General features: G+C 46.0%; 1 protein-coding gene across 2 annotated transcripts in view; it reads right to left on the bottom strand.

Moving 5' to 3' along the window:
* Nucleotides 1-26,742, bottom strand: part of HUNK (hormonally up-regulated Neu-associated kinase) — a 112,361-nt gene that overhangs the window by 49,586 nt on the left and 36,033 nt on the right. For both annotated transcript variants that reach the window (XR_003792440.1, XM_029215490.1), the window contains exons 2-3: nt 16,531-16,823; nt 4,456-4,511 (exon numbers count right to left, since the gene is read on the bottom strand). Coding sequence is in view for 1 of the 2 variants with exons in the window: in XM_029215490.1 (XP_029071323.1) it covers nt 4,456-4,511; nt 16,531-16,823 (349 nt within the window). In the remaining variant the exon portion in view is untranslated. The remainder of the gene's footprint in view (nt 1-4,455; nt 4,512-16,530; nt 16,824-26,742) is intronic.

Below are 26,742 nucleotides of genomic sequence, written 5' to 3' on the forward strand. Positions count from 1 at the left end.
CCCTGGTGGCTCAGTGGTTAGGAATCTGCCTGCCAATGCAGGGCACGTGGGTTTGAGCCCTGGTCCAGGAAGATCCCACACGCTGCGGAGCAGCTAAGCCCATGCGTCACAACCACTGAGCCTGCAGTCTAGAGCCCGCGAGCCACAACTACTGAAGCCTGCGTGCCTAGAGCCCGTGCTCCGCAACAAGAGAAGCCACCACGATGAGAGGCCCACACGGCAACGAAGAGTAGCCCCTGCTCGCCGCAACTTGAAAAAGCCCGCGTGCAGCAACGAAGACCCAAAGCAGCCAAAAATAAATAAATAAAATTTTAAAAATAAATAAGTAGAACCCCATCCAAGCAGAGCTCTGAAAACACAGCAAGGCTCTGAAGGTCACCCAAACTCTTCAGCTCAAGATTCAAATGAAGAATCAGAACCAGAACTGGGGTGAGGAAACCAACCAGGACGCTGCCTGTTCACATACTTGACTCTTCTTTTGTTTGGGGGAGTTTTTGAAAATATGATTTTATTCCTTTCTCTTAATCTCCCTCCTCCTCTCTTCCTCTGCTCTCTACTCTTCCACTCCCACCCTGACAAATAGGGGGACAGAAGGCCCCATCGGCCCAGCCTGCACTAGCAGGCCGCACATAACCTGCCCAAAAAGGCCCTTCAGGGGCTCCACGGCTCTCTTGGGTTAGGAGGAGATCTCTGTTCAAAAGGATCTGAGGGCCCCTGCTCTCAGGTCCCACCCTGTAGTATCACTGAAGTAGGAGACGCGGGGGCATCGTAAGTAGAAAAATCATATTGAGCTTTAAACTGAACGGCCGTTTAAAACTCCCAAAGGAAATTTAAGGAAACAACCAATGTGTAAAGATCACCCACTATGGTAAGATGGAGAGGTAGCACCATGGAATACACATCATATTAACTGGGCCAACATTTCAAGGAAAATTTCTTTAACAGTCGTGTTAGAGGCCCAATTTCCTAAGAGCCCCTAAACTAAAAGCCTCCCTTTCGAATCTCCGTGGGGTTCCATTAACTGTGCAGTGGTTGAGAGTCCGCCTGCCGATGCAGGGGACGCGGGTTCGTGCCCCGGTCCGGGAAGATCCCACATGCCGCGGAGCGGCTGGGCCCGTGAGCCATGGCCGCTGAGCCTGCGCGTCCGGAGCCTGTGCTCTGCAACAGGAGAGGCCACAACAGTGAGAGGCCCGCGTACCGCAAAAAAAAAAAAAAAATACCACAACTCCTTCAATTACTCCCTCACCTCCTGACTTGGGGTCTACAACAAAGTGCTTGATCTTAAAAGAGGGCAGGGCAGGGGAGATAAGAGACCAGATCACCCCCTTTGCTCCCAGGCAAGCTTGTGCACACAGCGTCTTGCCTTGTCTTAAGTTTCAAGAAGATAAATAAGAAGAGGATCTGGGGAATGGAGAAGATAAAATCTACATTTTAAGTGACTTATGTTGACCTAGCCGAAAGGGTTTAATTTAAAATATATTGTAGAGAAATAACTAATATGTTTCACATTCATAACTGTAATTATTAAAATTTTACACATATGCCTATAATTAGAATTGTGAAACTAGGGAGAAGTTCGCCTCCCAGTAATGTCACATGGGTCTGCCTCAATTAGATTTGGTAAACGCATAAGCCAATTATCACTCAATTTTCTGGGAGCTACACAATGAATTTGAAAAGACGTCGTCCAAATGAACGCTGTTTTGGAAAACTGAAGTGCAAAACTGTTTTAAGTTGTGGCTGATACATTTTAAGATTATACTAAACTAAAAACATCAAACTGCTTTTTTTTTTTTTAAAGGGGGTGCGGGGGAAGGATCCTGATTAAATCAAATCTCATTCCAGCTAATTCTAGTTAACTTGAAACATGGCTTACATGGCTTAAGTAAATTTATTTAAATCAGATTATTTCAAAGAGAAACTATTAAGAGAAAATGGTAATAGCTATAATCAACCTTTGAATAAACAACTAGGTAATTCCTTTGAAGAAAAGGTTCAAAGGACTTTCAAGTTGCAAAAGGACAGCTGTAGAGACATTTGATCCAAATTGCCCAACCCAGGGGCAAGAAAACCCACAAGACACTGGGCCTTCCTTACCTCCAGCATCTTCCCTCCCCTCCTTCGGCCTCCTCTTTATGAAAAAAATGAGGAAACACAGATTCTGCTAAACAAAACGCAATTCCCAGCTGCCATCTGGGATGGCATAATGTCTCCTTCCATTAGGAGTTTGGTTTTAGCTGATCATGAGAGAAGTAGGCGCCAAGTGAAAAGTTCTAACAAAGGGACATCTAATTATCAGAGCCTCTTTTCCAGCAATTTTGGGAATTCCAGTTTCTGACATGGCCCATTTTGTCTGGATGAGCTGAAATCCCTGCGTGGGTACCAATCCAGCAGTTGCCAAGCTGGGAGATGATGACTGAGTAAAATGGTCCCTGGTATCCAAAGGGTCCACCACTCATCCCAAGGCAACTGTGGGCTCTAATTTAGGTCCATCCTGTCTTCATCTTATTTGTACAGGTCTCCTCTAAGAGGGTTTATTATGCAGCCAATCTGTGAGCTACTTATTAAATGCATCTGCTGTTGACAGAGATTGGTTCTTCGAGGATCTTCTCAGCAACGAAAAGATCTGTGCTTTTCAACACTGTATACTCTCACAAATGGTCGTCCAGGGCTATCATTTGAAGAGAGAGAAGGGAAAGCAAGCACAGGGGCAGACAGGGAGGCAAAGTGAAGGGAAGAAACAGTGTAGGGGATGCTGGGTGGGTAGGGAGACCCCCTGCCGGTGGCCTGCTCTTTGCTGGAATTACCAGCCTCAGTATAGACGGTGCGCAGGGGAAGTGAATTATTCTTACTCGTACGGTCATGAACATCCAGCCTTCACACAACCTGTTCTCTTACAATCTCTGCAGCTTTAGGGCAACTCTGTGACTGTCACCTACACACTTGCCAAAGACAAGTTCCAGGTCACCCTGCCAGGGAACCTAAAAGACAATCTCCTTTCCTCCGTCCCTCACCAGGACATGCCTTTGTTTAATGCCGCAGATCCTGGAAACCAGGACCAGAAAGACATCCTGCAGGTATTTCAATGTCTGCCTCGTTTAGCGCTGCTGCATTTGGCCCTCAGGACAACTCAAATGCAGTAGTAAAACAATCTGATTTAAAAAAAAATTCTTTGAATCATCCAGGAATCTTTTAACAATACCTCCTATAAAATCTTTGGGGAAAAAAAACTGGTTTCCTCTTAATTGTTAATCTCCTAATAATGGGTGTATTTATCAACACCCGTCAGTGGTGCCTAATCACCCAGCCAAGGGGTCTGGAGTCCCTTGCAGCCTCTTGACTGTTACTGGGTTGGAAGCCAACTGGACTTCCAAAGAATATAATTGGTCACTTGAATGATATGTTTTAGAAAGTCTTGAGATGGTTTGCAGTATTGGACAAACAAAATTTCCTTCTTGGGTACAAAAGTTAAAATTCACGAAGTTTGGGCTTCCCTGGTGGCGCAGTGGTTGAGAGTCCGCCTGCAGATGCAGGGGACAGGGGTTCGTGCCCCGGTCCGGGAAGATCCCACATGCCGCGGAGCGCGTCTGGAGCCTGTGCTCCGCAACGGGAGAGGCCACAACAGTGAGAGGCCCGCGTACCGCCAAAAAAAAAAAAAAAAAAAAAAATTCACAAAGTTCTATTGATCCTTCTCTTTTCTTCTAATATAAAGTTTTTTCAAGCCATTGAGGTGGAAGAAATTACTTGCACTTGAGGTGGGAAAAGAAAGAAAGGAATAAAAGATGATGCTAAAATCTGGGTGGAAAAATGATGCCCTGAGATTTTGCCAAGAGCAACAAGACAGGCAAACAAAAGCAGAAATTCTAGAGAATAAGCCATGGAGTGAATTCTCTTCTGGACCCTGACTTGTGAACCAATTATGATTCACTCCATCCTGGAACCTCCTTCTGATTGGGACAGACCTCTAAAGGATCCCTCTGTGGGGATTTCTCTTTGCACGACCATCAGTGTACTACAGGGCTTGGCTAAAGATATTAAAATGAGAGGGTAGGTCACATTCCCCCTTATTTCAGTGCCTGTACATTCACTGAAAAGTAAAATAAGGCATGGCCAAGCTAAGGGCAGCATTTCTGAACCAAACTATTTTCCACTATTTTTAAGAAGCGTTCTCGTGAATTCAGATAAGAAGAACCCCTATAAAAGTTCAGCTCCATCTGACTTAACAGAGAAGCAGAAGTTTGAAGAATCCTAAGAACATGTTTTATGTCTAAATTATTAAAATTAATTTTCTTTTTCAAAACCATTGTTAAATGTTGCAGGTAAAAGGAGGTGAACTAGAAGTATTGTCTGGGGATTAGAGATAGATCATGATAATTTTCAAAGTCAGAAACAAATAACTGAGAATTGATAACACAGCACTTAAAGGATAATCTTGCTTTAAAAAAAAAGTCATACCAATCAGCTTGATATTATTGTCTTCATCTAGCAGCAAGTTTTCTATCTTCAAGTCTCTGAAATAAACAAAACCATACAACATTTCAGATAAGCACTTGAAATAGTGGAATGACATTTTGCTTCTGAAGGGAAACAAACTGTTTTAGAGCCATTTTGAACCAACCCATAAGGCTTTCTGCCAAAACTCACACAATCAATAAGTAAATATTTATAAAACATGATATAAGTAATTGCTGCAGACTGAAAAAGCTAAAGGATTTCAGATAAGATGGGGAGCAAGAAGGGCAGAACAAATAAGCTTCCAAAAGAAATGGGACCAAAGCTGAAACTTGGAAGTTATTAAGACCGGGAGACAGTGGAAGCATCATTCAAGGCAGGCACTGCTAGAACAGTCAGGGAAATACAGATGTGGCCACATGTTTGTGAGATGGTGAGCAAAACCCACCAGGGTAAGGAAGATTCAGGGAAACAGTTTTTTTAAAAAAAAAAATGGAAAGCTAACATAATTATCGGTCCTACAACCTCCATGCTTGGAGCCAAATCCACAAATTGGCAAGTGATAATAAATTAATCTATTTAGCAATCAGCTATTATGGTGGGTAGAAAAGTAGACCCCAAAGATGTCAGGGTCCTAATCCTTGGTATTATGCCCAAGGATATGTTAACATTACATGACCAAAGGAAATTAAGTTTGCAGATGGAATGAAGATTGCTAATCAGATGGGTGACTTTGATCATGGACACGGAGATGATTCAGAAGGTGGGAGGGAGAAATGCGCCCAGGGTCATGCTGAGTGTGGGGGGCCTGTGGTATCTGTACAAGTTGACTGTAAGCCCCTTGAAGGCAGGAGACATGTCTGCCTTGCTTACCACTATGCCCCAGTACCTTTGCACATTCCATACTCAGCAAATACCAATGAATCTACATTACCAAAGAGATCGTTTCGGATTTCAGAAGGAAAAAACACGGGCAAAAGTATAAACCATCTATGTCAACGACTATGAGCCTCTTAAGTTGTAGCCTGTCAATTCAGACACACCATGAACATTAAATATGTAGGAATAGTCTTCCCTTCTATACACACACAAAATGATTTCCTCCATTGTTTTGAAACACAGCATTCTTGGTCCAGCTTTTATTTTCCCACTTCTGAATAGAGACATGGTCAATAGGATTATTTTTGTCCTCTTATCTCTATTGTTAGGACTAGAATAGTGTGGTCATGATAAACAAAAATGGCAACTGATAGCACTTCTTCAAAGTACAGAGGCAAGGGGAGCAGCAGTTGCTAGGACCGTGGTAGCCAGGAGAGCAAAAGTGTCCCATTTAACGGGGACAGTGTCTCACAGCTTGGTCTCAGCACTGCCACCTCATCCTGCTTCCCAAGAGAAGCCAGAAATCTAGATTCGATCCCAGTTTTTTAAATGTTGGCAACAAATTCACATTTAAAACAACAATAACAATCATAGTGCGTGGGCCAACCTTGCAGGCAAGATCCAGCCTACAGACTACCAATTTTCAACCTCAGTATGGGTAGAAGCTGAGCCTGGAAAGGACATGAGATGCCCAGGGAGAGGGTAGAGAATGAGGGTGAAAAGACCAAGGACGACATGCTGGTGGGAACACCGACATTCAGAGTTGGCTGGGAAGGAAGAGTCGGGGAAGTATTGGCACAGGACGACAAAAGGGCAGCATTTCAAGACGAGAAGAGTTAAGGAGTCAAGTGCAGAAAAAGGTGGGCTTTAAACAGTGACCAGTGGATTTCAAAATTGGAAGGTGGCCGGTAGCCTTAAGGCTGGACACTTGAATAAGGGAGATTGCGTTGAACCTGGCAGCTGGGGAAGGTAAATCGATACTCTCTAATCCACATGCACCACCAACGGGAAGAATTGTATACCTGCACTTCAATTCAAATGAAACGATACACTTGAAAAACTGTGCGAGGCTTTAAAAGATGTCACATATGTCCAAATGCAGGGTGACCCCCAGTACAGGATGTTCCTCCACACTTTCCCAGTGGGAGGACCCTGCCCCTCAGAAGGGTTTTTGGAAAACACAAATATATAAATTTTAGAAATGCAATGAAATTATCAAATGACTATTTATACTATTGACCTATGAAGCTGCACCTTCCTATTTAAGAGCATATACTATCATCTTAACATAATTAATTGTAGAAATATTGTTCCCACACCCTCACATTTTATGACACAATTTCATTCAAACTTGTGGCAGGCAGGGGCAGGATGAATCCTGCTTCGGGTGATTCAGGAGAATCATCGCCCGCTGTTTCCAGTGTAAGATGATCTTTAAGTTGATTGGATATTTGAGATAAAGCACTTTTCGAATCTGTCTGTGACACGCTTGCCGGAAATATTATCCCAAGTCATTTAAATAACAAGAGCCCATTTAAAATCTCTATAAATTATCTGCTGAGTGAATCGATTTTAGAGTGGTCTCACAAACTATCACAATTGTGAGTCACATCTCTTTAGAAGTTATTATTAAAGCCACGCAAAATGCCTCCCTTTCTGTTGGTTTCCTCAGGTGACTTCTAGAGTTCCCAAAGTCCTCAGTGAGTCAGGTCAAGGTTAACTGGTCCTTTGTTGTTGAAAATGAAGAAATCGAGATTGTGCCCCCATACTATCAGAGACTTTGCAAGCACTCTGTAAGGCACTTCCTCTTTCCTGAAGAGGATGGGGACAGAAGACAACACCCTTATATTCAGGCATATACGGTAATTCCCAGACACTTGCACAGACTCAGAAAAACAGTGTGCCAGCAATAGCCCAAACTGTGATTCTGTGAAAACTGATTATAAAGCAGCAGCATTACTTTAATCTAAAGGAGAGCCACAGTTTGTTTCCAGCAAAATTAAACCTCTTTCCCTGGGAAGCATGGAAGCCACACTAAGGCATTAAAGGAGAAATTTGGTTCAGAACAAATACTATAAAGAAAAACAGCTTAAAGAGGTGAGGTAAAAGAATGCAATTGTCAAGAGTAATAAGACTAAGCTGGATAATTCTGGGGCCACAAAAGCCCAGAGAACAACCACAGTGATTAGAAGAATGATATAAATAGAAGGCTAAAACGAGAAAAATGTAGAAGAAAAAAAAAGCCCACTTTTAAAATCGGGAAAATGTCATAAAACCAGGGGAGAAAGCATTAAAATGTAATTATTAGGCAAAATGAGAAAAATGAAATCAGTTTTTCTTTTCACCCATTGCATCCCATAGCCACCCACCCCAACCCCTAGGAAAAATGCTCAGAACAAACCTGGTTAATGGCTTGTTTACCCATACCCTTTGGTCAAGGTTTCTAAAGGACTTCAGTGATAACCAATCTAACTGCCTCCATGACTAGTTAATGGAAAGGTAGCTACCTCAGTATCTGCCCAGATCAATGTACTTAATCTACCCAAATGAAGGGAACATTCAACCTCTTTTGGCTTTATTTCCACCTCCTGCTTTGTCTTTGGAGATTTAAATAGAAAGAGGAGAAGAAGACTTTCCTTCTGACTCTTTAGGAAAAAAGGGTCTAAAATCATATTTTAAAAAGTCGTCTTAGCCTAGGTATTTACCCAAATGCGTTGAAAACTTATGGACACGAATGTTTACAGCAGCTTCATTCGTAACTGTCAAAACTTGGAAGCAACCAAGATATCCTTCAGTAGGTGAATGGATAAACAAATTGGGGGACATCTCAGACAATGGAATATTATTCAGCTGTAAGAAGAAATGAGTTATCAAGTCATGGAGGAACCCTAAATGCATGTTTTTAAATGAAAGAAAGTAGTATGAACATACTACATACTGTATGATTCCAAATTCTGGAAAAGACAAAACTATAGACAGTGAAAAAAATCACTGGTTGCCAGAGGTTGCAGGAGGAGGGCTAGAATGAATAGGTGGAACACATTTTTTCAGGGTGGTAAAATTATTCTGTATACTATAATGGTGGCTACATGACATCACGCATTTGTCAAAACCCATAGAATGTATAACACAAAAGAGTATCCTAATGTACTATGTACCCTAATGAACCCTAATGTAAACTGTGGTTGTTAGCTAATGATAATGTATCAATATTGGTTCACCAATTGTAACCAATGTCCTACACTATCATAAGATACTAATAATAGGGAAAACAACGTAGAAGGGAGGTGGGAACTCTGCAGTTCTGCACAATTTTTCTGTAAACCTAAAACTGCTTTTAAAAATAAAATCTAGGGCTTCCCTGGTGGCGCAGTGGTTGAGAGTCCAACTGCCGATGCAGGGGACACGGGTTCGTGCCCCAGTCCAGGAAGATCCCACATGCCGCGGAGCGGCTGGGCCCGTGAGTCATGGCCGCTGAGCCTGCGCGTCCAGAGCCTGTGCTCCGCAACGGGAGAGGCCGCAACAGTGAGAGGCCCGCGTACTGCCAAAAAAAAAAAAATCTATTAATTTTTAAAGTAGCTCTTGGATATTTTCTCCCTTCCTAGGAGATCAGTACTAGGAATGCTATGGCTACCACCAAGTACCTCATTCAGGATGTTCACTGTGGAGCATCCTTACCACCTGAAGTTAATTATGAATCCATTCAGCACAGTGGGCCACTCAGACCCTCTGCCCAGCTACTCAACATATGACCCCAAAGGCCAAAAACTGAAAGATAACTACATGAGTAATAAAAGAAGGATGAACTTATTCACAAGGTTTTAGTGTTAGTGTATCACAATGTACCTTAAATATATAATACACAGAAACACACACACACACACACACACACACACACACACACACATACTGGCAGGCCTCTATAACCCAGAAAACCTCCCCCATGGTCCATGTGAAAAGCATGGTTTTTAGCTCCATCCCGAAAGCAAAATATTTGTCTGTGTTAAGTGTCAGATCTGTCAGGTGGGAAGGAAGGTTCTGACAGCTGACCGGTTTGCACTTGATGATGGGGCAATGCTCAATTTCATATTTATGGTCCTTGATCGGATTTAGCACTTTGTGGAGACGAGAGAGAAGTGGAGGGCTCTTCCTCCCGTCCCGCAGTGTGAGAAGTTCCTCTCTGTGGCTGGCAAACTTGAGGTGGTGTGAACTTGCAACTGAAAGCCAAAGGGAAGGAAAGAAAATGGTCCCTGGATGGACAGGAAATAGCTTTTCCTTGGCCAAAGGGGCTTCCAAGAGGAGTCAGGACAAGCAAGAAAGAGGATGGGGCACATGTGGAGGATCCACTGACTAGGACAGTGCTGGGGGACAGGAGTGGCAATGGTGTGTCTTAAGAACAAAGGAGAGTAGCCAGTGAAGTGGCCTTTGGCAAAGCATGAGGCAGCCAAGCCCAGAGTGCAGGCTCAGATGCTTCTGGACCCGTCTCTAGTAACTGGGCAGTTCCAGGAAAAATGCCCAGTGGGACTCATCATGGCGGCCCTCAGCAGACCAAACATTGGGTCCTGTTCCCTACAGTGTTTGGGGGTGGGGAGTGGGGGTAGGTAGGCATCTTTCCAGAGATTGAGAGAAGGCCCAAGGGGACAGCCCTAATCACCAGCCCTTTGTTCTAGGTTATTTCAAAAGAACAAGCTCGAACAGGCCGCAGCTAATAATTAAAGGTTCATCCACAGGCTACCAAGCACCCCTCCCCCTGCCCACCCACCCACCCAGAGGTTCCTTGCATTTCTTTAAAGATGATAATCTCTAAGATTTGGAGACTGGCCACAAGGAACTCTGCCCTCCCAGACTGAGGAGTGGAGGGGAGGGCCTTGTTGCCATAACAAACACAGGGTCCTGGGGCGCCATGGGGGAGGGGAGGGCCAGGACCGCCAGGACGCTGCAGAGCAGAGGCCCGAGTGGGAATGTGTGTGTGCATGCTTACGGGAAAAGCACACATCCGTGTATGGGTACTCGTATGAGACTGCATGTGTGTGAATATGTGTTGCACGCACACCCACGTGTGTGCGAGCACACGTGTTCGTGTGTATGTGTGTGTGTGCACCTGCACACACACGCTTCCAGAATACTGGGATGGGAATGAAGGAAGAGTTTCTCCCCTGGGCCTCACCTGGCCATGCAGTGAAGGTGGAAGGTCGGGCCTCTAACAGACTCCGGGCCTAAACTGAGGGGCAGGAAACTCGAGAGCCTCCAGGGGCCACTCAGGGCTGAGACCCAAGATGAAAGTGAGGAAATGAGGGGCATAAAATGGAGGCTGCCAGGCTTCCAGGGAAGGGAGAAGAGGACAGAGGGAGACATGGGGGAGCTGGGAAAGAGCTGGTGAAGGCCCAGGGTGGAGGGGCTGAGCAAGGCCTGGTCCAACACGGCAGCCTGGGGAGGGAAGGAGACAGGCTCTGGAGGCTGGGTCTCTCTCACTGACCTGCTGAGCCGCCCTGGGCAAGTTACTTAAACTCTCTGAGCTTCTGATTCTTCTTTGGAAAATGGCGTCATGAGAAGGGCCACCTGGCAGGGCCATTCACGGCGGAAATGAGAAAATGGGCCACTCTCAACTGAGCAACCACTAATAGGTAAGAGGTGAGAGGCTGGTGTGGCCAGGGGAGGATATGAAGTTAAAGGTTCTAAGACAAAGTGAAGGGGGAGACTCCAGGAAAGACTTAAGTGGTTCACTTGGTGATAAGCAAACAGTACTGGGGGCCATGAGCCCTCGAAGGAAAGGTCAGAGAGAAGGGGCCCGGGCAGGAGGTGGGGAGCCTGGACCAAACCCACAGAGGATTAGGTCTGGGGGAGAACACTGTACCTGTGGAGATGGCCACAAGATGGATTTCAGTCATAAGCTAAGAATAAAGCATTCCAGAGAAGCACATAACTCCCCAAGGCAATAAGCATTTTGCCGTGAACAAGAGGTGTTTCTGTTTTTGTTTTCGTTTTTGATTAGGTTTTATCTTCAGAAGCACTGTATTAAAACCAAATGATTTTTTAATCTTTGATTTATTTACAAGATGGGCAATTTGGTAAAACATAAGAACAATTTGTTAAGCATGTACCTGAGTTATTTATTCAAAATGAAACCTTTATTGAGTTCCTACAATGCTCCGGAAACAAATTCTGTTTATAAAATGAAAGAGCTGGTCATTCACTAAAAAGATGCCATTCTACACATTGTGATCTGAAAAATAAACAAATTGGTATGAAGTCAATGAAGAAACTCCCTTAAAATTCCAGGGAGAATATGGAATATTCCAGAAAGAACATGAATGGGTGACCAAAAGCTTCCATCCCAGTGCTAACTCTGACACTAACTGTATCCGTTCAGTTTCCCTTCATTTATCCAACAGAGTCTCTCTGTGTGAGTACTGGGCTGGGCGCTGGGCTATATGGTGGCCTATGCAGAAGACAGAGAGCAAACAAGCCAGTTATCTTGTGAAAAGTGTTTGGAAATCAAAGTAGAAGGTGCCGGGGAATCTGTGACCAGGGGTCCTAGCCTGGAGGGCATCCTGGAGGACGTGAGCTTCCTAGCTGGGACCCGAAGGATGAATACGATTCATCCAAAGATTGCAAGGGCAGTACAAGGAGAGAGCAGCTGTGAGGCCTTGAGCACACGGAACCCAGCCTCTGTGGATAAAGTGAATGAGGCGGACTCAGGAGTAGTTACGGCAGACACGTGCTCAGTACTTCCTAAGGGTCTCGGTGTTAAGCACTTTACATGAACTGACTCATTTAATCCGCACAACAGCAACATGAAGGGGATAATCCCTAATACCTGCTGCGTAGCTCTGGAAAGTGAGGCAAAAAAGCCTAAGTGATTTGCCCAGTGCAGCTTTTATTTTTCCTCATAAATTTATTTATTTTACTTATTTATTATTTTTGGCTGCATTGGGTCTTTGTTGCTGTGTGTGGGCTTTCTCTAGTTGCGGCGAGCAGGGGCTACTCTTCGTTGTGATGCGCGGGTTTCTCATTGCGGTGGCTTCTCTTGTTGCGGAGCATGGGCTCTAGGCACGCGGGCTTCAGTAGTTGTGGCTCGTGGGCTTCAGTAGTTGTGGCACGCAGGCTCAGTAGCTGTGGCTCGCAGGCTCTAGAGCACAGGCTCAGTAGTTGTGGCGCATGGGCTTAGTTGCTCCGTGGCATGTGGGATCTTCCTGGACCAGGGCTCAAACCCGTGTCCCCTGCATTGGCACGTGGATTCTCAACGACTGCGCCACCAGGGAAGTCCAGCAACAGTGCAGCTTTTAAGTGGTAGACCCCGCACGTGGACGCAGGCGGTCTGGCTTTAAAATCCACATGGCCGACCACCGTGCAACCCAGTCCACAAAGTTGTCACGTTTTTTCAAACTCAATTAAACAAAAAACCTCTGATCTATATAACCAGAACCTCCAGATATGTGCTCAGGCCCTGGTATCTCCAGCAGCCCCCGATATGAGCAGAAGTCGCTCCCTTCTCGTCTGCCTTGCCCTCTCTCCCCTCTCCAAGGAAACTTAAAAGTTAAAACAGCTTCTTAAAATCCCCCACCAGTACAGGAGGGGCTTGCTTCTTGTCAGTCCCCTAAGAACAAAGAAGAGTCCCCTCTCTTGCCCCATAGTCCTCCCAAGTGCAGAAGGTCCTTCCCCAATACTGATGAGTGAATAAAGACACGGCTCTGGGAGCAGCCGTGCTGACACACAGGCTCCCGTTCACTTTGATCGTCTGTGTCTCTCTCCCTGTCCTCGGGCCCCTATGGCTTGTCTCTTCCTGCTTAGGGGATGGCGGTACTGTGTTACCCAGGTATGTTTTGTCTGTACAGTTTGATTGGACTTTGTTATTTTGAATGAACAGAGGAATCTCAAAGTAGCCTCTTGGCAGAATCAGTATTCTTGATGATGGATGTGAAGAGTCAACGCTCTTCGTACAATAGGAAAATCATCAGATTTGGGCACCCTGCTGGGTGAGCCCGGAAGAGAAAATGCAAAAAAGAAAAGAAACCCTCATTAGATTTTAAACCGAAAGCATCTCAGGCAATCCTCAAATGGTGTAATGAAGAAGTTAAGACCATATTCTAACTTTGCAAAAGTGAACGACAACCCTGTTGCAGAAGACACAGAAGCTACGGCAGGTCCCGTTTTAAATGAAGTTCTCTGCCAGCTAAGGAAATCTGCTTTATAGACGTTTAGTTTCCTTTTTTCCCTTCTACTTGTAATAGTTACAAGATTTTTAAAGATTTGCTTCCTTTAAATGATATTTAAATGGTTCTGGAGAGATAATTAAATATTTAGATTTAGTTTCACAGGAAATGAGGGCTCTGCTAGGCATTAAGTTGATGATGACATGACGATATAGTACCAGCCTCATCAGGAGCTGTGCTTTTTAAAGCATCCTCTAACACATAACCAAAATCCCTTTAAATCATATAATGTAGCCACCAAAATTCATCCTAAATCCTTTTGGAAGATCCAATCTGTTTGCTCAGAACTCTTCCCGCCAGGGACTCCAGGACATCTCTGAAATGCTATCTAAACTCTCTTACTCATTTGAAAAAATCTAACCTCAAAATAATTTATGAAATTCACTCCACCTCCATAGCGTAAAGGAGAAGATTCTCCACCACTGAAAAAGGCTACAGCATATAGAATACCAGCCAGATTACGGCTGCTAAAAATGAGACGTATAGAACCTTTCAAAATCAAGACAGTCCAGGTACAGGCACCCATGAATATATTCTAAACAAACATTTTCCGGTGCTGTCTCAACCACCTAATCACCTATGCCCATGTGTGCATAGGTGACACTCATTAACATGATTTCTAGAGAAGCAAATAAAGAACTCCTCCGAAACAACACCTGTATTTCCAATCTTCCCTAACTTTAAAAGATCTGAGCCTTTGCCACTATTGGCTGATGAATGTATTTCCAGGGAGGGGGGAAGTAGAACGCTGGAGATCAGAGAGAGAAAAAGCACACCGTCTTTGCTATCAAAACATTATTAAATTCATTCCTTTGACATTCTGACAGTAATTGCACTGAGAGGGATTGGATTTTGTTAAAATTACTTTAAAAGGGTTGTTGAGAATTTCCTGTGGGAGGGACCAGCGAGCGATGCACAGCCTTTGCTGGCTTTCCCTTTGTTGTCCTCAAAGCTCCAAGCTCGGTGCACATCTGATCTCTGACAGCACGAAACCCTTGTAATAACACCTTGAGTCTCTTGCAAAGCTCTTCCCCGGGTTCTTCTGCCGTGATCAGCTGAGTGGGTAACCCAAGCTGATTCATTCCTGAGGTTTCTGCCTTTGTCATCTTAGTCACCAAAGACAGAAGCAGAAGCACTTACGACCATCATTTTCCTAATAACGGCAGAGCTCTGACACGGCAGGTTACACAAGGGTATTGTTGGAAAGAGCCAAAAATAGCGTTATTCACTTAAAATTTCTGAATGTTCCCTTCCTTGCTGATCGAAACTCAAAGAGTTCTAATGAATCGTGATTTCGTGACCATGTGTGTGACTAAAAATATGTACAAGGAGAGGTTTTCTTACCTTAGTGAGAAAAGGATGTGCCTGAATGGGGCCTGGCCAAGGCTGGCTCCCTCCCCCCAGTGCCACCCCTCTGCCCCTGAGCCCGGGACCTCCCCACAGTGTCCTCCCGAGCCCGGGACCTCCCCACAGTGTCCCAGATTCAGGCACACAAGGTAGAGCATCCCCCGGTGTCAATCCCATTGGTTAAGTTAAGTGAAAGAAGCCACTTATAAAAGACCATATATTGTTTCCATTTATATGAAACGTCCAGAATAGGCAAGTTCATAGAGACAGAAAGCAGATTGGTGGTTATTACCGGGGGCTGCTGGGAGGGCTGGGAATACGGGGTGACTGCCAATGGGTACAGGGTTTCTTGTTTGGGGTGATGGAAATATTGTAAAATTAGACAGTGGTGATAGTTGCATGACTCTGTGAATATACTGAAAGTGACTGAATTGTACACTTTAAAATGGTGCCTTTTATGGTATGTGAGTTGTATCTCAATACAAAAACTTTTAAACGTATGTGTGTGCACATATATATAATTCCTTGATCTTGCTTTTGTAAATGAGAATCAAACATGAGCCCTAATTTTTCTCAACAACCCGGAGTAATTATGAATTATAACTCCATGAAGGAAGAACTATGCATTTATTGGGGAAGTCAACACTCTCTTGGGAGGGAAAGAGGGCACTTTCGTTTTTTTTATTGTATCGTATTGACCTTATTTAGTCTAGCACTAAAAGTCAGCACCCGCCACCAACGGCAACACTGCTAAGAATCCTGTTTCCGCTCAGTTTGCTTGCAAAGCTCCTCCTCAGGAAGGAACAGGCTGTTTCAAAAAAAAGTTTGATTTTCATAATTATTTGCAACGTTGGTTTGGCTTATGGAGAACATGCCTAACTTTCAAGGGCAAGTTCACACTTCACGCGGTGATTCAATTCCATCGAATGAAACAGCTATTAAGCAACTACCATATGTAAAGCAAATACGATGAAAGCACCATCACTTGCTGAAAAACAATCTCACGCCATCTTAACATTGATGCTTCTTTCAGGCACCTGAGCAACTGTTCTCATTACTTTGCAAATAATAATAATGAGAGCCGCCAACACTAAACATGCCCCTTACTATGTACCAAACGCTGTCCCAAGCTCTTTCCATATATGTATAGTTTTTCTTTAATTTTTTTTTTTTTTTTTGGCCATGCCGTGTGGCATGCAGGATCTAGTTCCCCGACCAGGGATCGAACCCAGGCCCCCTCCATTGGGAGAGTGGAGTTTTAACCACTGGACCATCAGGGAAGTCCCTCTTTCTGTATATTAACTCATTTCTCCTTATACCAACCATGAGATAAGTATCATGAATATTCCCATTTTACAGAAGAAGAAACTGAGGTTCAGAGAGGTAACTAACTAGCCCAGGGGCACACAACAATTAAAGGAGAGAGCCAGGATGCAAACCCAGGCAACTCTGACTTCAAACATTATTCTTTTAACCTCATGTTAGCATTAACCCGACTCACAAAACAAGTCCATGAAACAAAACTTCAGAAGAATTGTAAAACAGGCTGCAAGGATTCAACCTTGCTTGGAGCACGCTGAAGCACAGTGCCATCCACTCAGCACAGAACTGGTGATCAGCATCATGGCGTGGCCCTTACCTGTGGACCACCCCGGCCCGGTGCAGGTGCTCCACCGCAGAGATGAGCTGCCTGATGTATCTGCGGGCTTCGGGTTCCTCCAGCCGCTTCTTCTCATATATCTTGTGCATCAGGTTGCCCCCAGGACACAGCTCCATGACCAGGTAGTAGCTGTTTTCTGTCTCTAAGATATCAAGGAGCTGGGTAATGTTAGGGTGGCGGATCATCTGCTGGATCTGCCCCTCTCGCCGAAGGTTTTTGGTGACATAGGTGTCTTTTTTGGCTCTCTTCTTGTCGATGACTTTTATGGCCACCTAAGGAGACACCAAGAATATGGCTGTTGTCAGACACTGCAGGCAAAGTTTATTCCCTGACTATTCACAAAACCCTAGGAAAACACATAGCTGCTCATCTGTACCAGGAGAAAAACTTTATCTGAAATAGCATCAAGGGAGAAAGAAAGATGTAACATCAGCGAAGATCAAGAGTCAATTATGAAGGAAGAGAATGAAAGTTACTCACGCAAACTCAAACGGTGGTCCGGAAGCCTCCGTGAAGAGTCAGCGTTGAACTTGGTTCTCCGCAGGGTGAAACACCAAGTTCTCCTCCAGCAAAGGGCCCCTCCCCGCTCCCTCTCCGGCCTCACCACCATCCCTCCAAGTTGGGTCCCCCCATGACTCCATTTCTGAAACGACCAAATCTGCCCCATCTTCAGTTCTAGGGCGTGTTTAGGGAGCTGGGGGATGCAACGCCCAGTGATGTGGCACCCCTGCCCTTCCTCCCAACCCTCTCTCTGCCCTGGACCAGGACCTCAGGCCAGGCTACCTCTGTCCAATGGTTACCTCTTTCCCTGTGAATCACTGTACAGGTTATCTCTTGGCCCCAAGTCCAGAGAGGTATCTCAACTGCCCACTGGATGCCCCTCCTGGGTCACTTCCCCCACAATCAACATGTCACATGTGTGGACCCTCCAGCTTTGTATAAAGGGAGAGAAGGGGGGAGGGAGGGAAAGGAGAATGGAAGTAACGATGGCATGAGGGAGGGGAAGGGAAGATTGTCCCTTCTGCCCAAGCCTGCACCCTTCCCCACTTTCCCTTCCTTCAACGGCTGTCACCAATCCACTCACCCGGCCTTAAAACACACCACCGTTTGGCCCTCTTCTTTTCTTACTATGTCTTCGCTCCTCTCTAATGTGACCAGCCAGGGACATCATGTCGATGACTTCTGCTAACTGCCTTCCTCACTTTCCCTTCCTCTCTGTTCCCATGCCCGGTCGGGTTCATTTAGGACCTTGTTTCACAGTGCCCCAGACGTATTGTCTCTACGTGAGACTCCAGCAACCCAAGGGATGTCCTCATACAAGGCTACCAAGCCGCTGGGCTGCAGGACAAAAACAGTGGACCTTCCATTTCTATTTATTTCCTTTTTTGTAATTATATTTTTTAACGGCTTCATAATGCACTCAATGTGCAGAGGTGTGATATAGATCAATCAGTAAATGATTGATAGATGATAGATAGGTAGATACACGTTTGCAGCAAGGGGCTCAAACGTTATTTTCTTGACAGAAGTTTGTAATAAAATAAAATAAAAGTCTATCCACCACTAGCCTAGACTATGACATCAGCGTGCTACCTCTTTTTCTCGATGCTCATCCTGGCCCCTTGAATTCATACTCGAAATCAGTGGGTCTGGAACTCTGATTTCTTGCTTAAAGCTCTTCGGCGGCTCCCTGCTGCCCACAGAGCAAGGTCCACAGCCTCAGCCCAGCCCTGAAGCTCCCTCCCCATCAACCCCGCCACCGTCCAGCCCCGACTCCCAGTTCCCCGGGGCGGGTCTCCTCACTGCCCAGACCACACGTTCTGCTGCTCTCCAAGCTTGCACTCACAAGCCCACTTCACCCCTTCAAATCCGCCTGGTCCTGCAGACACTAACTCCAGGCCCACCTCCCTTCCAGGAAGTCTCTTCAACCCTCCTTCCTTACGCTCTCACCACACCCACTGTCTGCGATACCATTTAAAGCTCCTACCCCTCCCTTAAAACAGGGACTGCTCCCCCCTCACCACACACAGCACTTTATAAACAATGAGTGAACAACAGGTCACTAACTGAGCAAATCAGTGAACCTTTTTTTTTAACCATTGAAGCAAAAATAGCTGTAACAGCTTAATCTATTATCTCTTCTGGGGAACAGTCTTTTTTTAAGCTTTTTTTTAATTGCGATATAATTGACCTATAACATAAGGATTTGGTATATGTATATACTGGGAAATGGTCACCACAGTGAGTTTAGTTAACATCCATCACCACAGTTACAAATTTGTGTGTGTGTGTGATGACAACTATCAAGATCTTCAGTATTAGCAACTTTCAAATATACAGTATTGTTAACTGCAGTCACCAGGCTGTACATTACAGCCTCAGCACTTACAACCAGAAGTGTGTATCTTTGGACCACCTTCACCCATACTAATGGAGGTTTGCAGGCCCTTAAACCAAAGATATGACTAAGAGGGGACAATCAGCCATCGGACCAGACAAGCTGGGGGCCTGTACTGTCCCTGGGCCATGAGAGGCTGGTGCTGTCAGCCCACAGAAGTGGGCTGTAGTTTGGCCTACGAGTCCAGTATATATGAAACTAAAAGCTTTAAAAACTGTACTCATTTGTGTGTACGTATGTATAACACATACGTATACATATATATACATACAAATATATATCCATCATCTTGTGGAGGTGGAGAGAAAGAGGAATGCTGGAAAGTACAATTAGATTCTGTCTTTGCTCGAGTCTACGTTGCAATGTTTTAAAAATTACACTCTTTGGCAGTGAAATCCTCAAATGTACTCTGAATAAGTAGTCTGAAAACCCAGCAGTAAAACGATCTGCCTTTCTTAACAGAGCACACAATTATTATTAGGATAATTTATTTAGCTCTTTAATTGCCTGGAGTAGGTTATATAATGGCCACCCAAAGACGTTAAGGCCCCATCTGTGGACCAGGTGAAAGTGACCTTATTTGGAAAAAGTGAAGGATGTTGAGATGAGATTCACCTAGATTATCTGGGTGGGCCCTAAATGTCATCACAAGCGTCCTTATAAAATAGAGGCAGTGGGAGATTTCACACGAATACACAGAGAAGTGGCGAACGGGGCAGAGATGGCAGGGATGAGCCACAAGCCAAGGAATAATGCAGCCCCACCAGAAGCCGGGAGAGGCAAAGGACGGATCCCCCTAGAGCCATCAGAGGGAGCATAGCCCTGTCGACACCTTGATTTTGGCCCAATGAAATCGATTTTGGACTTCTGGCCTCCAGAGCTGTGAGAGAATGAATTTCTGTTGGTTTAAGCCACCAAGTGTGTGATAATGCATTACAGCAGGAAACTAACACACCAGGTGTCTGTTCCACCATCATTTGCCATCTTGGTTCCCAAGTTCTACTGTTTCTGAGAGTCCCTCAGTGAAAACCCTGAACCCTTAGGCAGCCTCACCTGGAGAAGGTTTTCCATAAACTCCCTCTCTATTTTTAAACACCCTTACTTGTAAGCAACCTTAAACTTATAAGCTCTGCATTGATAATACTGAAAATGTAATCCGTTCTTGATTACACAAAACCATTTAATCAACTTCATCTGTAACAACTGAAAAGGGAAAAACTGAATTGGAAGTTAAGGAAAAGGCAGTGATCAATGATCAGCAAAGGGAGGCATCTAATTTAATTTGACAGTAATCAGAGATTTACAGGCACTAATTCTACCCGGGGGGAGCCCAGTGTGATGATGGGCCTCTAGCTGAAAAAGATAAACTGCTTCAGTCAGGGGAGTTTTAAAGAGTAAAATTAAATCTGCACAGACTGACTGAGGCCCCAAGTCCCAGGACCACACTGGAACTCCCAAGCTGGTCCTCGAGTGCGGGAGGGAGGGGAGGGGAGGGTGTCAGGGGAGTTTCTGAGTTACATCCTGAGCACATTGGGACAGGAACTTCTGCCGTGAAAGGCCAATAAAACGAAGACTCCAACCCTTCGATGCATCCAAGTTGCAAAGCCTCCTGAAATTTTACAGAGGAAGCCGTTTCCAAAGATCGCTCCCATATTTCCGAGTAAGTAGCAAAGTCTTAAGGTGCTAGGAACTTAGTAGAGAGAGATTAACACAGCGCCAGTATACCACAGCTGAACCTGATCACTCATCAACTTCTTATTAAGAAGTTGCACTTCTGTGACTTCCCTGGTGGCGCAGTGGTTAAGAATCCACCTGCCAATGCAGGGGACACGGGTTCGAGCCCTGGTCTGGGAAGTTCCCACATGCCGCGGAGCAACTAAGCCCGTGTACCGCAACTACTGAGCCTGTGCTCTAGAGCCCGTGAGCCACAGCTACTGAGCCCGCGTGCCACAACTACTGAAGCCTGCGCACCTAGAGCCCGTGCTCCGCAGCAAGAGAAGCCACCGCAGCGAGAAGCCCGCGCACCGCAATGAAGAGTAGCCCCGGCTCGCCGCAACTGGAGAAAGCCCGCGCGCAGCAACGAAGACCAAACGTCACCAAAGAAAAGAAGTTGCACTTCTCACAGTATGGCAACTCCTACCCCACCTCACTCCCCAGGCTCCCGCCAAAAAAAATACCTATCAATGATGGATAAAATCAGCAAACTTTTAAATAACTAAGCTCATACGAAAGAAAAGGAAACCCTCCAAGGCCAAGAAAAAAAAAAAAAAAGAGTGAGTAGATCTAAGATGAGGAGAGGGCAGCTATGGGGTAGTGAAATAGAAGATACAGGAAAGGAGTGACTGCAAGGAAGGATCCTGAGGAAGGAAAGGAAGAGGTGGCAGAGCGCTCTGCAGGGATGGGAAGCACGGCTCCCTCCCACACGGGAAGGAGGAGGGACCGAAGCGCGTGAATCCCAATTCTCCAGGAGAGGCGCCAGCTGCAGAAAGGTATTCATGCTTAATGGCCCCTGTGACGTATTAGGAGAAAAATTCCAATATAGAATTGTACTTAGAATGCGGGATGCACAAAATCACATGGCTGCAGTCACGGCACACACTCCCACAAACCAATTGGTACCTAAGATAACGTACATAAAGCACTCAGTACAATGTCTGGCACATAGTAAGAGCGCCTGAAATTGACATTCTTATTATCATTATCATTTTACTTTCACTGAGGCAACCTGTAGAGGGTGAAAAGCATTTAAGCTTAGTTCAGCCAAGAAGAAAATGTGCACCTCCTTGACCTGTCGCTTTGGCATATTTAAAAAAAGAAGAAGAAGCCTGAATCTCATTTCAGTGTTTTGAACTCTCTGGAATAGAGTTGCTTTTAAATCCCAAGGAGGAGGTTTAATATCAGTCTAGTCTCTCATCTTCTTTAAATATTGACTTAGTTGAGACTGTCTACATAGGATCAGAGTTAACAGGATTTAAAATTCATCCCTTCATCCTGGATCACCGTTCACTGCCTTTAAAATTCATTCCTCTGAAACACATCGAGGGTTGTTCACACAGCCGATCTCCAAAATGAAAAGGCAGATGCAAAATGGATGGATCTTCCATACAACGGAGAGGGAGGGAAACACCGATCAAAGAAACTACTCTTTAATATCACAGAAATATACATATATGTTTTACCCATTGTACAATGTATGCTGTGTAAGTTCAGCCTTTCTTTAATTAAAGCAATTTTATACCATGATGTTTGAAATAATCAGAATGCACAGGGAATAGGAGGCTGTCATCAGCAGGATTTTCTTTTTACATGGAAATTAGCCAAAAAGAGCTTCCTTTCCAGAACATCTTGGTTTCTTAGTAAATACTGTATGTTAAACTCAAGTGAATCTTTTCGTCTTCAGCAAACATTTATTAACCACCTAAAATATACGTGACACTGTTCTACATGCCAAGAGTACACCATGAGAGAGATATGGATCTTCAGGCCCATTTGCGGCCATAATTCAGATTTTTTATAGTGGTTTAAAATGACCATCTGTCATGGGCTGAACTGTCTCTGCCCACACACCCCACCCCCAAATTCACATGTTGAAGCCTTAATCCCTAATGTAACTATATTTGGAGATAGGGCTTTTAGGAGGTAAAAAGGTTAAATGAGGTCATAAGGGTGGGGACCTAATCTAATAGGATTGGTGTCCATATGAGAAAAGGAAGAGATACCAGAGATCTCTCTCTCCACACATGCACAGAGGAAAGGCCATGTGAGGACACAGCAAGAGGAAGGCCATCTACAAACCAAGGAGAGAAGCCTCACTAGGAAGTAACCCTACTGGCACCTTGATCTTGGACTTCCTGCCTCCACAACTGTGAGAAAATAAACGTCTGTCACTTAAGCCATCCAGTCTGTGGTCTTTTGTTATGGCCACCCGAGCAGACTAATGGACCACCCGAGCATCGTACAATTCTACTATGCAGAAGAGTGTAACTGTAAGAACCAAGGGCTAGCGTCCATTCTCCAAGGACTGGGGTCAGATCTGATAGTTCCTTTCCTGCCCTCCCCCAGTTTTCCACACCCCGGCAGTTCAGAGGGTGGAACGGCACAGCAGCCAGACATACAGATTCCAAGGTTGGGTGCCCTGACTTCAAAGCCTGCCTCTGCCACCCGGTAGCTTGGACCTTAGTTTCCTCGCTGTTATAAAAAACGGAGGGGGGCGGGGCTTCCCTTCCCTGGTGGCGCAGTGGTTAAGAGTCCGCCTGCCGGTGCAGCGGACACAGGTTTGTGCCTCGGTCCGGGAAGATCCCACATGCCGCGGAGCGGCTGGGCCCGTGAGCCATGGCCGTTGAGCCTGCGCGTCTGGAGCCTGTGCTCCGCAACGGGAGAGGCCACAACAGGGAGAGGCCCGCGTACCGCAAAAAAAAATACAAAAAAAAAAAAAAAACGCATGGGGGATAATAGTACCTATCTTGTGGAGATGCTGGGGATATAAATGAGGAAACCCAGGAAGGATGGTGCGCACCGGGAACATTTCTGGAAGCCCTCGGTAAGTGTCCACTGTTAGGATTTGCATGTTCTGTGCAGGAAGAGAAGCCAGGAAGCCCCTGCCACCCAGCTTCCATCCCCATCACTCCCCTCGTCAGGGTCCCCGGTGCCTCTCGACCACCCAGTCCACAAGGTCACTCTCCCTCCTTGTCTCCTGCTTTTCCTCCCAGCCCAGTCTTCCCAAGGTTCTGCCCCAGGCCGCATCCTTCCTCACATTAGGGATGTACAGTCCATCTCCTCCACTTCCAGGACTCCTACAACCGTCCATATGCTGACCAGTCCCAACACCTCCATCCTACTTACGCCTCTTCCCCGAGCTCTGACGGCCCCATGGACACCTCCCATTTGGGTGGTCCACTGGCTCTCCAAACCCGTCACTTCCCCCTGGTCCTCCCTGGGGCTCCCCAGCTCAGCCTGAAGCACCTCCCTCCACAGGTGTCCTTGCACCCCAACTGTACATCTTCCTGCACCCAGCGCACCGCTAGTCCCCCACCTAATTAATCACCAGGGCCTGTCACCTCCACCTGCTAAGACCTCCCCACCCCCTCTCTTCCCCCATTCCATCTGCTGCTTGCTGCACCACCATCCTCTCCCGCCCAGATGTCTCCCAACCCCGCCCACCACTGCCTGAAATTCCCTCCCACACAGGGCTGTCTGGGTCAGGCCAACTCCCAACTCCCACTCCTCTCTCCAACTTCAGATTACAGTTTGCTTCTCCATCCCAGACTGGCTCGGGCCACCCTGCAGTTCCCCAGCTGTCACACCCATCGCACACACCCTTAACGGTGTGGGACACCCTCCATTGTCATTTCCAGGAAGGCAGAACTTGCCCAGCCTCCCCACTTTTGTGTTCCTGGCTTCCACACTGTGCTTGGCTCATTTAGGACAAGTACGTGAGAGAAAGAAAAAAAAAAAAGAACAAAAGGTCCCAGCAGTCTGCTACAGTGGGTCAGGATGGTGAGCTGGGGGTCATCTCTATGCCTGCCTTGGGTAAGCTGGCAGCTCGAGCCCTCCCCTTCCTAAGCTACAACACAGGCAGACCAAAAGCCTTCCCTTCAACCATTAAGGTTATAAAATGTGATGCCACCTGTGGACGTGGTTTCAGCTCGTGCGTGATTGTGATGCGGAAACACTCCCTTCCCCTTTTGAGAGATGTCACCTCATCAGAGGCTTCCCTAAACAGCCTAATTAGCGCTGCACCCACGCCCTCCAGCCCCGCCCCCATGGCAACACTCATAATCCCCTTACTCTGTTCTGCTTTTCCACTGGGCTCCAATAGGACATTCCTCCTTCACAGCATCAAATTCTCCCAGATTTGGGGATCAGCCCTGCCGATCACCCTTCTTCAAGCCTCATCCTTTTCGTAGAATACTCTTCCAGAACCTCAATCCCCGTTGTCACTTCAAACAGTGCTCACCCTTCCACGACCTGTGCCGAGCAGTGTCAGGAACAGAGAAGAAGCTCAAGTAACGTGTACTGGACCAATGACACAGCCAACAATTGTGCAGGTTAAGGAGAGAGGAAGGGAGAAAGGGAGGGTGGGGGAGAGGGAAGATGGATGGATGGCTCCGGTCCTTCACACTTACATGTGAGCTCTGTGGATTCCCGGATAGAAGCCAGACGATGTACCCTAAATGCCCACACTAGAAAACAGATTAGATGACATGGAACAAACAGTATCCTTGGTGACCCTCTCTGGGTGAACCAGAGCAGACAGAGAAATTCAGAAACCCTGCTAAGCTAAAGGCGGTGGATTGTGGTCCCCTGCTCACCACGTGTGGACTGGAGCTGCCCAGCCATCCTGCTGCAGAAAGCAGTTTCTTACTTCCTGAGAGTCTGGCTGAGAGCTGGGAGAAGTCACCAAGGAGAAGGGGTGCTGGAGGACACCCATGACCAGCGGTGAAGTGTGCCGTCTGGGGACCTGGTGTCCACCACAGAAGCAGCCTCATTCTTCCCCCTCGTGCCCACTAAGTCCCTCCTACCCCAACATCTTATTCTGGCTTGTGCCCCTGCCATGTACCCTTTCTCCCTCCTAAACTTGTCTGAACCATCTGTCACCTTCTCTAGAACAGCTAATCTAGAGGGGCAGGAAAGTTCCCCCAAGGCAAGGACCACCCAAAAGCACCCAGAATCCCCATTTCTCCCAGAGAAAGAGCCAAAGTCCTGACAGCGCCTGGACACCCATCTCCCTCCCATCTCCTGTCATTCCCTCTGCTCACTTGCGGGCCTTCCTGTAGTTCCACGAATGTGACAGGTGTATTCCCGCCCTGGCCACACACTCTCTCCCTCACCTCCAAGACTTGCCAAGACGTCACCACTCAGAGAGGCTCCCGTGACCCACCTATTTACAGCCACACCCACCTGGCACTCACCCTCCCCTCAATCCAGTCTATCTGTCCCCATAGTGTTCATCACCTCTTAAATCCTATAGAACTCACTGACTGAGTGTGGAATCTGCCTGACCCATGACAGCTCTAGGAGGGAAGAAACAGTTCTTTGTCTCCTTTGCTGTCATGTTTTCAGCATCCAGAATCGTCTCTGGCTCATAGACAACATTCAATAAATATTTCTTGAATGAATGAATGAATGCAAGTGCAGTTGGAAGAAAAAGATTCTATTAACTATATCAGAACCTGTTATGGACCAGATTGTGTCTCCCCTCAAATTCATATGTTAAATGACCTAACCCGCAATGTGACTACTTGGAGATGGCTCTTTACAGAGGTAATTAAGGTTAAATGAGGACATAAGGGTGGGGCCCTGATCCAATAAAACTGGTGTCCTTGTAAGAAGAGGAAGAGACACCAGGGATCCACTCACAGAGAGAAAAAGCCATGCAAGGACACAGCAAGAAGATGGCCATCTGGAAGCCGAGGAGAGAGGCCTCAAGAGAAATCTAACCTGCTGACACCTTGATCTTGGACTTCCAGCCTCCAGAACTGCGAGACAATAAATTTGTTGTTTAAGCTACCTAGCTGTGGTATTTTGTTAGGGCAGCCTGAGCAGACTAATACAGAATCTTCATGAAAGTTATCAGTGATGATAGGATGGCTTGCTCTGTACATCTCATTACAACAATAATATCTAGGTGACCATGCTGGCTGAAGTGAGTTAAGCAGGGGTGAGCTGGAGGGGACATCCCAAAAGCCATGAAGAAAACAGCAAGGGACTGGGGACTCTGAGGCTCTAGCCCAAGCCTGAATTCGGTGTAAAAGGGCTGAAAACTGTGGTGATTAGCGTGACCCAGTGGGAAG

This window comes from Monodon monoceros, unplaced genomic scaffold, assembly GCF_005190385.1.
Source record: "Monodon monoceros isolate NGI ecotype Baffin Bay Population unplaced genomic scaffold, NGI_Narwhal_1 Super_Scaffold_11, whole genome shotgun sequence".
Classification (NCBI taxonomy): domain Eukaryota; kingdom Metazoa; phylum Chordata; class Mammalia; order Artiodactyla; family Monodontidae; genus Monodon; species Monodon monoceros.